This window comes from Lithobates pipiens, unplaced genomic scaffold, assembly GCF_037356315.1.
Source record: "Lithobates pipiens isolate NorthernLeopardFrog02 unplaced genomic scaffold, aLitPip1_a1.2 Scaffold_10, whole genome shotgun sequence".
Lineage (NCBI taxonomy): Eukaryota > Metazoa > Chordata > Amphibia > Anura > Ranidae > Lithobates > Lithobates pipiens.
This window is the reverse complement of record NW_027507686.1, coordinates 87,173,098-87,185,312: the sequence shown is the minus strand read 5'-3', so window position 1 is coordinate 87,185,312 and position 12,215 is coordinate 87,173,098. Positions and strand designations below refer to the sequence as shown.

Sequence of the window (12,215 nt, the reverse complement as noted above, 5' to 3'; positions counted from 1 at the left end):
GCTGAGCTTCTTGCTCCCCCTTGGTGATTTATGTATGCCACAGCTGTGGCGTTGTCTGACTGTAACCTGATCGGACGCCCATGAAGCCTCACGACCATGTGTGGAGACACAGCCTGATCGCTCTCAATTCGAGCAGATTGATCGGCAACTCGGATTCTTTCGTCGACCAGAGGCCCTGAGCCGACTGAACTCCCATCACTCCACCCCAGCCGGATAGGCTGGCGTCCGTAGTGATCAACCGTCCATTTCAGAGGAAGGAACGATTTTCCGGACAATCATCGGGGACCTCAATCACCATATCAGAGAGTCCCTGACTGGTTGGCTCACCTGGATCTGTCGATCTAGGGACAACTGAGACTTGTCCCATTTTAACAAGATCTCCTTCTGTAGTACTCTGGTGTGGAACCCCAGTACTCGCATGCAAAACCGAAGTGACGACCACTTGCGGTTCATCAGCAGTTTTACCGCGTACCTGAGAGTCTGCAATTTGTCTGAAGGGAGAAAAACTCTTGCTTCCCTGGAGTCCAACAGCAAACCTAGGTAGTCCGGATGCTGGGTCGGCACAATCACCGACTTCTTTAGGTTCAACAGCCACCCAAATTCTTGCAGGGTCTGCATGGTGATCTCCTCCTGAGATCATCTTCCGCCTCAGAATTAGAGGAGGATGTGGCGATCGTCCAGGTAGCCCACGATTACGATCACATGTTGTTTCAGCAACGCCAATACTGGAGCAAATACCTTGGTAAAGACTCATGGGGGCTGATGCCAGACCAAAAGGAAGAGCCACAAATTGGTAATGGGCTTCCCCGACTGCTAAACGCAGAAACTTTTGATGGCATATGGGTATGTGCAGGTACGCATCCAGGATGTCCAAGGACGCCAGGGAGTCCCCTTGATGGAGTGCAGAGACTACTGAGCGAACTGATTCCATCCTGAACTTCTGCACTTTTACAAAGTGATTGAGGGCTTTCAAGTCCAAGATTGAAAGTAACCCCTTCCTTCTTGGGAACCACAAACAGATTTGAGTAGAATCCCTGGAAGCGTTCCGGCTCCGGAACAGGTACAATCACCCCTTCGATTCAGCAAGTCCCTTACAGCCCCCAACGGGGCCTCCCGGCGAACTGGGGACACGGGTATGCTGGAGGGGAAGAATCTGTTTGGCGGCCAAGAGAGAAACTCTATCTTGTAGCCTGTTTAAATCATATCGCAGACCCATTGGTCGGATAACCGGGAGGATCACCGGGCTACAAACTCCCAAAGGCGACCCCCCACCCGAGACATGGGTGGGGGCAAACCTTCATGCGGTAGCACTTTTGTTCGCAGGCTTGTTAGGCTTGCGGTTCCAGGGACGCTTTTGACCGTCCGTGGGCATCCTGTCGGGCTGGGGACGTTTTGTTGAAGCACCGTGCGGACGAAAAAGCCACTCGTGAGCGGAAAAAGAGGGCCCTTGCCTGCAGCGTGGCCCCTTAGCCTTCCTGGCCTGTGGGAGTAGAGTACTCTTACCACCAGTGGCATTTTTAATAATGTCATCGAACGAGGCTCCAAAGAGCCGGTCGCCAAGGAAAGGAAGATCAGTCAGGGTTTTCTTGGATGCCTGGTCAGCAGACCAGCATTTTAGCCAAATCAGGCGCCTCAGCACCACAGCTGACACTGAAGCCCTGGATAACAGAGGGAGAGTATCCAGGGCCATGTCACAAACGTACTTAAGGCCTTGCACTAGTTGCTCAGTCAGTGTCTGCGACACCAGTGTGGATACCAGTACAGGTCGCACGGCTGACACCACAACAATAAACAAGGAACGAGCCACCGCCTCGGCTTTCCTGTCCGTGGGATCCTTGAATGCAGGAGTCCCCTCAACCGGGATCGTGGTTACTTTATTTAACCTGGATACTGGGGGGTCCACGACCAGAGGAGCCGAGCACTTTTTGAGAAGGCTTTCCTCAAAGGGGTAACGCACCGCCATGTATTTGGGGAACGCAAAGGTCCGTTGCGGGCGACCCCATTCCTTGTAAATCAACTTATCAAAATAAGTCAGATACGGGAACACCTTAGGTAAACGTGCTGGCTTGCGGGACCCAAAAGGGACCGGTAAATCAGCAGAGGGATCCGCTGGCTCCTGAATCTTCAGGGTATCACACACAGTTGTGATAAGTGCTCCAACTAGCGCTTTGTCGCGCATGGACCCGGACGGGGACTCATCCTCACTGTCCTGGTCAGAGTCATCTGACAAGACAGAGTAGGGGTCACCGGCCTCAGCAGGACCAGAGTCTGCATCAGAGCTCTCCCCAGAGGACGGGGGGGGGGGGGAGGCAGCGTATCGCCTCTATCCTGGCAACGAACAAATTGAGGACCGCCGTAAGGGTGTCCCTAGGGACTGCGCAGTCCGCAAGTGACCCGGTTGCAACTGCCTGGATTTCGGGGGAAGAAACACTAGTTTCTGAAGCCATGCTGACCCTACCCTGTCTGCCACCCGAAGAGGACTTAGGACAGTGACAGTCCCACCCTCCTGCTGCCGCTGACTGAGGGGCTCTAACCCGCTGGAACTGCACTGTGGAACTGTGTCAGTGGCCAGCCGGTCGCACGATCGGTGAGCGATCTGACACACGTGTCCAGAATCACAGGATAAACCTCCCAGCGCTCTGTGATGACCAAACAGGAAGCTGAGGGCACAGGGGCTGCTGCTAGAGCACAAAAAACGCGATCCGGCTACAAGTAAATAGCCGCCAGTGTTCTAATAGAGAATCACTAGGAAAATGGCCGCTTGAAGCCAGAAGCATGTCTGACCCTTGCCCATACTTAAAATGGCCGTCGATCAGCGTTATGAGAGGCTAGAAAACATGTGGCAGACCACACAGGCATCCAGCGGAACAAGGCTGCAGGACCCAGGTACCACGGTACAGCTAAACCCCCAGGTGAGAGCCCAGGGCACACGCACGCACCGCTCAGCATCATGGGGGGGGGGGGAAGGAGGGCAGTTAGGGACCGGGGAGAGAAGAGAGGGGGTGAGGGGGGCCCCCGAATTGACCTCCCAGGGAATGCCCAGCTGTTCCACCCTGCCGAGACAGGGAGAGCTGTACTTACCAGTCCTGAAGAGCTGGAGACAGCCCATGGTAGTCAACTCAGTACAGGGAAGACTACTGGCCCCGCATAATGTGACGCAGAAATCAGTAGCCCAGTCATATGTATGCCCCGGAGCATAAAGCTCACCGACCACCTTTGGAGCTGAGGTATGTCGTGGCCTGCCGAGCCGTAGCTGCGACCTGCACACGCTCGATGGCCGGACTGGGGAGACTACAAGGATAAGTAAACCAGCCTGTCACCCAGCCGGCTGTTGATAGATCAAGGGATCATTCATCTTGCGCAAAAAGCCAAGCTTCTGCATCAAAAAAACACCGACCTATGGGACCGCAGGGTTCCTAGGTGCATCTCCTTCACTAGGCAAAATAAAACTGAGTCTGGTAGGGCAGGCTGTGGGGGTTGTAGCCTAGGGACAGCCCCCTGGGCGGAACTAAAAGTTCTCAAGTGTTGTGTTACAACTTTGCCTAGTGATCTCCAGTGATAGGGCTGATAACCCATTTTGTTACAGAGAGGAGCTGTGTCGGTTGGTGAATATAAGAGAAAAGTGCATTTTTTTTTTTTTTTCTGCAAAGCACTGTACCTGCGATCAGTAGATTGTGAGTGAATGGCAGGCTTTTGCAGACTCTCAGCATAGTGGTCTTCCCGTACCTCCTAGTTACTGAAGAGCAGGAAGAATCAATTAACTATGAGAGTTCCCACCAGAATTCTGTGAATGAATGATGCTGCTGTGTGGGTGGAGCCCCACACAGTTGTGCTGTTTTTAGATTTCCATAGAGGGCGCAGGGAGAGGATGCCCTGCCCACTGTCACAATGGGGGAATCAGGGGGGTGAGAGTGGAGCTGCTGCTTTAGTAACATGTTACACCTAGAATGCAGGTGTAACATGTTACTAAAGGTGAACATAGCCTTTAAATTAGAGGACTCTGCAGCCTCCAGACATCCATGAGGCCTAAAGAGGGATCTGCTTTTCACTAGAGATGCGCTTGGGTCTCCTCAGAACTCAATTCTAACCCGACCTCCAGCTATGGAGATGGAAGCTGGGTCACGTCCCGCCCTGCTGCTCAAGTGACTCGGCCCAGAGTTCAGTGGAGTACAGAAAAGCGGGAGAAGGATAACAGAATTAATCTCCACTTTTCACATGACTGGATAATAAAAGGGTTGTAAACCCTCAAGGTTTTTCACCTTAATGCATTCTATGCATTAGGGGAAAAAAACATCTGTAGTGCTGCAGCCCCCTTTCACTTACCTGAACGCTGTCTTTCTCCAGCCAGGAACGAGCAGACCAGCTCTAGCTAGTGTCTCGTGTCCTGATTGGATAGCAGCCATTGGCTCCTGCTGCTGTCAATCAAATCCAATGACATGGGCGCAGGGGGTGAGGCGGAGTCCTGCTTTCTGTGTGAGCACACGCAAAAGCAGGACTCTGGAGTGCGCCGGTGTCCCCCAAGGAGAGCGCTTCTCCAACTTGGGCAATTGATGTGGAGAGGACCCCAGAAGAGGTAGATCGGGGCCATTCTGTGCAAAGCGAACCACATAGGAGGTAAGTATGACATATTTTGGGGGGGCGGGTTTTCCTTTTTTTTTTTTTTTTTTTTTTTTTTAAATAAAACACAAGGGTTTACAACCTCTTTAAAGGAGTATTAAACTCAAAATAAAATTGAATTTTTGAATATGGTGACAGCATTAGTTTTCTTTTTTAGGCTTGCTTTCTTTTATTTTCACCTGGTGAACAGGCCAGTAAGCCTGTTTTTTACCAGAACAAGCTGCCCTGCAGATGTAGCAGTTAGAGGGCTGAGACAAACCATTTACAATGAGTAGCTTCTTTTGTCCATGTAAAATCTTTACCCCAATGGCTATCTGTTCAACATAAGGCGATCTAACGACCTGATTCTGTCAAACAGCTACAGGGATGATCTGTGTTAACTACATCTGCATCGAATGTGTGGATGCAGCTATCTAAGATCTTTTTTCATTTAACCTGCTGGTTGAACGAAGAAAACTCCCTGTGTATACTCTAACATCACCTTCCACCAGTCTGATAATGGTGCTGTTCAAAAGTACATCTGTTATTCCTTCATCCAGAGTGTGGGTACCCTAATACAGGAGGTGTGTTACTGGCCAGATCACCAGATGAAAACAGAGGAGATAAGCCTAAAAAAACAAAATGAATTCAGCCATCAATTCTAATGATTGCTTTGCTGCAATGTAAAGTAGTGAGTGTACAGCTTGTATAACAGTGTAAATTTGCTGTCCCCTAAAAATAACTCAACACACAGCCATTAATGTCTAAACTGCTGGCAACAAAAGTGAGTACACCCCTATGTAAAAATGCCCAAATTGGGCCAAAAGTGTCAATATTTTGTGTGGCCATCATTATTTTGCAGCACTACCTTAACCCTCTTGGGCATGGAGTTTACCAGAGCTTCACAGTCCTCTTCCACTCCTCCATGATGACATCACAGAGCTGGTGGATGTTAGAGACCTTGCACTCCTCCACCTTCCATTTGAGGATGCCCCACAGATGCTCAATAGGGTTTAGGTCGGGAGACATGCTTGGCCAGTCCATCACCTTTACCCTCAGCTTCTTTAGCAAGGCAGTGGTTGTCTTGGAGGTGTGTTTGGGGTCGTAATGTTTGGATACTGCCCTGCGGCCCAGTCTGACTTTTGTTGCCAGCTGTTTAGACATTAATGGCTGTATGATGAGTTGTTTTGAGGGGGCAGAAAATGTACACTGTTATACAAGGTGTACATTCGTTACTTTACGTTGTAGCAAAGTGTCATTTCTTCAGGTGTTGTCACATGAAAAGATATACAGTAGTACCTTGGATTACGAGCATAATTTGATCCAGAAGAAAGCTTATAATCCAAAGCACTCGTATATCAAAGCGAGTTTCCCCATAGGAATCAACAGAAACTCAGATAATGTGTTCCAGTGCCACTGCTGGTGTATGCAGTACCGCATGTGGCGAGAGGTGCGGGGGCCACATACCTCTCCAGCACCTTTGGCAACACCCCAGATTTAAATCCTGCTCGTCTTTTGCAAGAGAACGCTCGCAAATCAAGTCAGATTTATTATTTTAAATAGCTTGCATTGCAAAACGCTCGCAATCTGAGGTATTACTCAAATAAAACATTTTCTAAAATGTGAGGGGTGTACTCACTTTTGTAAGATACTGTATATTACATTTTTGCTTATGGCTGCTGTACTTACAGGAAAAGGATCCCTGCACCTTTTCTAAAATGCAGCTGCACAGAAACCACATTATGCTTATGCACACAAAAAAGAGCTGCGTTTTCCAATGTATGGTAGTGCCATTATGAATTTGCAACCTGTGTTTGGGGTTTCGTTAAAATTGCACAGACACCCACAGTGGATCTCAAGAGCTGTGCGATTTGAATGTGGTGTAGGAAATGCACATGGATTGCAGTGTTTCCACATCGCTTTAGTGTCAACCTAGCCTTACACACCGTCCCGCACCCACAACAGTGTGAAGCTACACTTAAAGTGGTTGTAAACCCTTACAAACCACTTTGACCTACAGGTAAGCCTAGATTAAGGCTTACCTGTAGGTCCAAGCAATATCTCCTAAACCTATATAGTTTAGGAGATATTTGCCCGAAAACGGGCCCCGCTGTCTACGGCACATGCGCCGTAGACAGCGGCGCGCAGGCGCACTGAGCGTGGCATTTCCAAGAATGGAGCTGCCGCGCGTGTCGACTCCCGTGCGCATGCGCGGGAGTGACGTCATCGCGGCTTCTCCGAATGACAGCGGCGGAGCTGCGAGACGCCACCAGCAAGATGGATGCGGCGGACTACAGGGGACAGCGGCGACTTCACTGGCTCCTGTGTCAGGTAAGTGACACATAATGGGCTACTATGCGATGCATAGTAGTCCATTATGCTTTGCCTTTGCAGGGAATGAAAGAGGAAGTAAACCCATCAGGGTTTACTTCCTCTTTAAAGAGGAGCTCCAGTCTGCTCAAATTTTTTTTTAAAGTCAGCAACTACAAATACTTTAGCTGTTGACTTTTAAAGGAGACATAAATCCAAAGTGTGTTTGGCTGTATTTCACTTGTGGATCACAATCCTGTAACCCATTTTCAGCAGACAGCGGGCTAAAGCTGTTGACTGACATCAGTGAGAGCCTGAGTTGGCTGCTTCTGCCCCCTCCACAGTCCAGCGCTCCACTGAGCACTGGGGGCTGATCAGGGAGCTCCTGACTGACAGTCATCAGCTCTTTGCTCAGTGGGGTGTGAGAACCGAGCGATCGGTGGTGTTTGATCGCTCAGTTCTCAGTGTTAGAAGTGGCAGGGGACAGATGCAGCATTGAACTGATGCTGCATCCACTTAGATACATCGCTACTTTGACGTTAAATACCGGGGTTATGGCAGCGGCTTGCTGCCATAACCCCAGTACTTTTGTTATAGAGTGGGTGATCCTCTTTCACATAAAAGTGGTCCCAGTGGCGGATTTGCCACCTGATCACTTTGATGGGCGGCGGGAGAGGTGCTGCTTCCCGGGCGTTTCTGCCGCTTACCAGAGAAATTAGCAGCGGTGGAAACAATCCGATCCGGTGGAGTGATGGGCAGGAAGTCGAGTGAAGGCAAGATGGCCCCCCACTCAATTCTATGCCCTTGGAGGACTGGAACGACATGAAACATCAATTTGGCCCTCAGGCCTTTAAAAGGCCCCATCTTTTTTTATGTGGCAACATAAAATGCCTTTTTTTTTATTGCTTTTGTGTCAATGTGAGATCTTTTTGACCCCAGATCTAACATAAAAAAGGCCCTGCCCTGCTTATTTCTATTACAAAGGATGTTTACATTACTTGTAATAGTAATAAAAGTGATAAAAAATATATTTTAAAGGGATAGTGTAAAAATAAAAAAGTAAAATAAATAAGAAAAAAACAAAAAAAATTTAAAGCGCCCCGTTCCTCCGAGCTTGTGCGCAGAAGTGAAGCATACACAAGTTGTGCCCACATATGTAAGCGGTGTTTAAACCATACATGTGAGGTATCGTCATCCTTAGAGCAAGAGCAATAATTCTAGACCTCCTCTGCAACTCAAAACTGGTAACCTGTAAAACAATTTAAAGCATCGTCTATGGAGATTTTTAAAAAACCGTAGTTTGTCGCCATTCCATGAGTGTGCGTAATTTTAAAGCGCGTCATGTTTGGTATCAATTTACTTGGCGTAACATCACCTTCACATTATACAAAAAGAAGCTGGCTAACTTTAATGCTCTCTTATTTTTTTTATTCTATTCTCTAGGGTCTAGGTAAAAAAAAAAAAAAAAAGAATTATTATAATAATAATAATAATAATAATAATAAAATATGCACACACATAAAATATATTTGGGGGGTTCTATGTAATTTTCTAGCAAACAAACAAATACTGATTTTAACTTGGAGGGAAGGAGAAGGCTGGACATACCCAGAGAATGACACAGCAATCTTACCCAGAAGTGGGTACCTGTCAAAATCCGGTACCCGCTCCCCTTGCCCCCCAAAAAAAGTGCCAGATGTGGCAGTGAAGTGAACTTTTGGGTGGAACTCTGCTTTAAATTAATTTTTTTTATACACTTTAGTAAATAAGCCTCTTATTGTACATTAAACACAACACAAATCTATTCTATTCCCTACAACTGCTCGGAGTCTAGCTCTTCTACATGTCAATATTCACTCTTCTGATACAAAGCAGTATTTTCCAATAAAATAGACTGTCAGGGTTGTCACCTGCTTCCTGACATCGGTGACGCGCAGCTTTAGGTAAGCGACATTCTGGTCACTCCGCCGGTTATATTCCCGCACTGCGATCTCCGCCAATGTCTGTATGACCGGCTCCTCAGAGGGCACCTCCTGCCAGTGTCCCGGGGGGAATCCGCTCACCAGCCCCACAGCTGTCATAAAAACCAAGTACAGCCCCGCCATCTCCATTCGTCTTTATTACGAAAGCTCACACCGGCAGGTTACTGGCAAAGCTGAACATAAACATCGGTCATGTGACCGCTGACACTGAGGCGCGGAGAAGCATGTGAGCTGTCAGCGAAACATGGAAACCTCACAGTCACGAAGCGGCCATTTTTATTAGTGGCAGCGTTCCAGGCTCACCTTTTTTTTCATGCTTTCATGGCCGGACAAAAAATGCTGACTTTTTGCAGTGAGAATATTCAGCCAATAATTACTTTGTTTATTACACAAAATTGAAAAGGGGGCTCGTTGATAGAGATACCCTGTGAAGGAGGTTGGTGTGGCTGAGGTGAGGAGGTACTGTATTAGGAGAGTTGGATATAGTCCACCTGTAGGCACTAGGCAGGTGCTGGCTGGACTCCCCACTGTAAATAGTGCTCCACTGAAATGACAATGCAGGAGGGGAAGGAAGCTGTGGGGATCTTGGTTCCACTATGATTTCCTGTGGTCTGTTAGATTTGGCAGCCTGCCTAGGGTTGCCACCTCATCCCTTTAAACCCAAACACATAAAGTACACAGGTTCTGAAGCTAAGTGAGTTTAATTACCACCTTAATCAGCCACAGATCCTGTGTAATTTATATTTGTTTGGGTTTAAAGGGATGATGTTGCAACCTTAGACCCGTCAGCAGTGCAGCCACCAGAAATGGAGGGGCCCCTTACACAGCTGTAGACTTGGGCCCCTCCCCCAGGGCCTGCCCACTTGCTGTTCCATCAAATCCGCCCACTGGGCATCCCACGCCCTCCTCCATCTCATGTTCTCTATCCCATGTCCTCTTTGTCCTCCTTCAACCCCATCTCCTCCATACCATGTCCTTCTTCTCCAGTCTCATCAACTGGCCCCACCCACCCCGCACAGCCTGGCGCACACTGGTACCTGACCAGAGCGGAGATTGCATACACAAAAGAGGGGGGCTCCTCCACCTGACCTCCTCCTCCATTGGTCCCACCGACCTGTACACAAAAGAGCGGGCAGGGGCTCCTCCCCCCTGATGTCCTCTATGGGGCCCTCCGGCATAGCACCCGATGTCACCCCACCCCGTACAGCGTCTGACAGCGGGCCCTGACCTGCACACATGTGGGATCCACCCACCTCTCCACCCTCCCCTGCATCCTGGCAGCCGTTCCGCCCTTACGGCAGCTGCCTCATATTAAGAATGGTCTGGGTTGTGACCTGTGGTCTGGGCCCCTTACATGTGTACCAGCTGTACCCCCTTGATGGCGGCCCTGCCCGTCAGATTAGGTAACAGCAGTGACATTCTGTCAACTGTCCATGCATCCACCGCTACCAGGTTTGCTCATCTGACAGAACACCTGCAGTCCGAAGAAGGCGGCAGAGGACATCTTACTACACCCAGCTATGTCTTGAATTTCAGAGTAATTTTAGCAAAGAAGTGAGCGTATATAAGTATAGTATACTGACATCTGTGATGCTGTTTGGATGTGTAATTTTGAAAGGCTAAAGGTTTAGCACTGAGCAGTGCGATGTGTACCAACATGACTTCCGACACCTTCCTACTGCTGGCATCCAGCTTCTTTCAAAATTACACATCCAAACAGCATCACAGATGTCGATATACTATATTTATTTATATCCGCTCACTTTATTGCTAAAATTACTCTGAAATTCAATATTTAGCTTGGTGTAGGAAGATGTTCACTGCCTCCTTCTTCTGACTGCAGGTGTTTTGTCAGATTATCAACCCTGGTAGCGGTTGACGCATGAGCAGCTGACGGAACATCACTTCCGTTGCCTAATCTGTCGGGTCAACTATTCTGATGGAACACCTGCAACCAGCAGGGAAACCACAATCTGTTTGGATGCTTGTGCTCCTGTGACTTTAGCAGCCATCTTAGGTCAGTATTTTGCAAGTGGTCAGAGTAGAGACAGGTTCCCCGTCTGCTAGGGGAAGGTTCCGGAGGAGTAGGGACAGTTCAAAGACTATGTCTTCCTCCACTTCAGGAAGCCTCCCCTTCGGGTGTGGAACGTCCAGGTCACATTCCCCTTCCTGTTTGTAGATTCTGTTGGCATCATCCAGGGCTGCAGACCACTGTTACTGTTCGTAAGTGGCTCTGGACGGCTGTACCTACCCACCAGGCCTAGTTAAATCTTGTTGGAACTTTCCACAATATACAACTCTTGTCTATCTCAGACTGTGTGTTTACTGCCAGCCACACAACGCTGCACCCTGCTCACACACTACAATTATTTCAATAAGAGTGGCAGATGCATCAAACAGATTTCAAAGGCCTAGAGTTTGTGGTATATGTAGCAATGATACTTGGGTAGAATTGGAATAATCTTACAATTGTAGTGCTAAAATTCACAACTTTTAGTTTAGAGTACCATTGTGCCAAATTACAAAGAGGCAAAACAAAACGTCAACTGAGAGTCTGCATCAGTGAGCACCTCTGTGACAATGACCCTGAAAGTCTGCTGGCTCAACACTTCAGAGTTACATAGTAGGTGAGATTGAAAAAAGACAAAAAGCCATCAAGTCCAACCTATGTCAGTATTACACTGTATATCCCTGTATGTTGTGGTCATTCAGGTGCTTATCTAAAAGGTTTTTGAAACTATCAATGCTCCCCGCTGAAACCACTGCCTGTGGAAGTGAATTCCACATCCTTGCCGCTCTTATGCCACGTACACACTACCGGTTTTCCTGTTGGAATAAACTCTGAAGGTTTTTCCGAGGGAGTTCTGCTGAAACTGTCATGCGTACACACAATCATACCAAAGTCCAATCGTTAAGAACGGGTGACATACAGCACATAGGACTGGACTAGAAAAAGGAAGTTCAAGACCCAGTGCTCCACCCTTTGGGCTCCTTCTGTTGATCTTGTATTAGTAGAAGTTTGGTTAGAGTCGATTCGCGCTTTTCAGACTCTAGCTTTTTTCTGATCATTTTACTGCTGTTCAGTTTGTGCTTGTGTGTTTGTATCTGGTTTTCAGTGTGTGTAGTCAGTTCGTATCTGTTTTTAAGTGCATTCTGGTCCGCTCGTTACTGATTTTCAACTCGCTCTTCACAGGCCTTGCTGTTCTTCAGTGCCTTCTGTTAAGTTCGTTCTGACCAGCCGACCATTTTAAAACCATGGTGCAGGTATGTACTCGTTGTAGAGTTTGTGCTGTGTGGGGGCTTGTGTAACGATATCACGTCCGGGAC

The 12,215-nt window shown here is 48.2% G+C and overlaps 1 protein-coding gene across 1 annotated transcript in view; it reads right to left on the bottom strand.

Annotated features, from left to right (window-relative positions):
* CTSF (cathepsin F) overlaps positions 1–9,102 on the bottom strand; it is a 146,856-nt gene extending 137,754 nt beyond the window's left edge. Inside the window, exon 1 of the mRNA XM_077456686.1 lies at positions 8,817–9,102. Within this exon, the coding sequence (XP_077312812.1) occupies positions 8,817–9,017 (201 nt within the window). The 5' untranslated portion in view covers positions 9,018–9,102. The remainder of the gene's footprint in view (positions 1–8,816) is intronic.
* Positions 9,103–12,215: the final 3,113 nt, after the last annotated feature.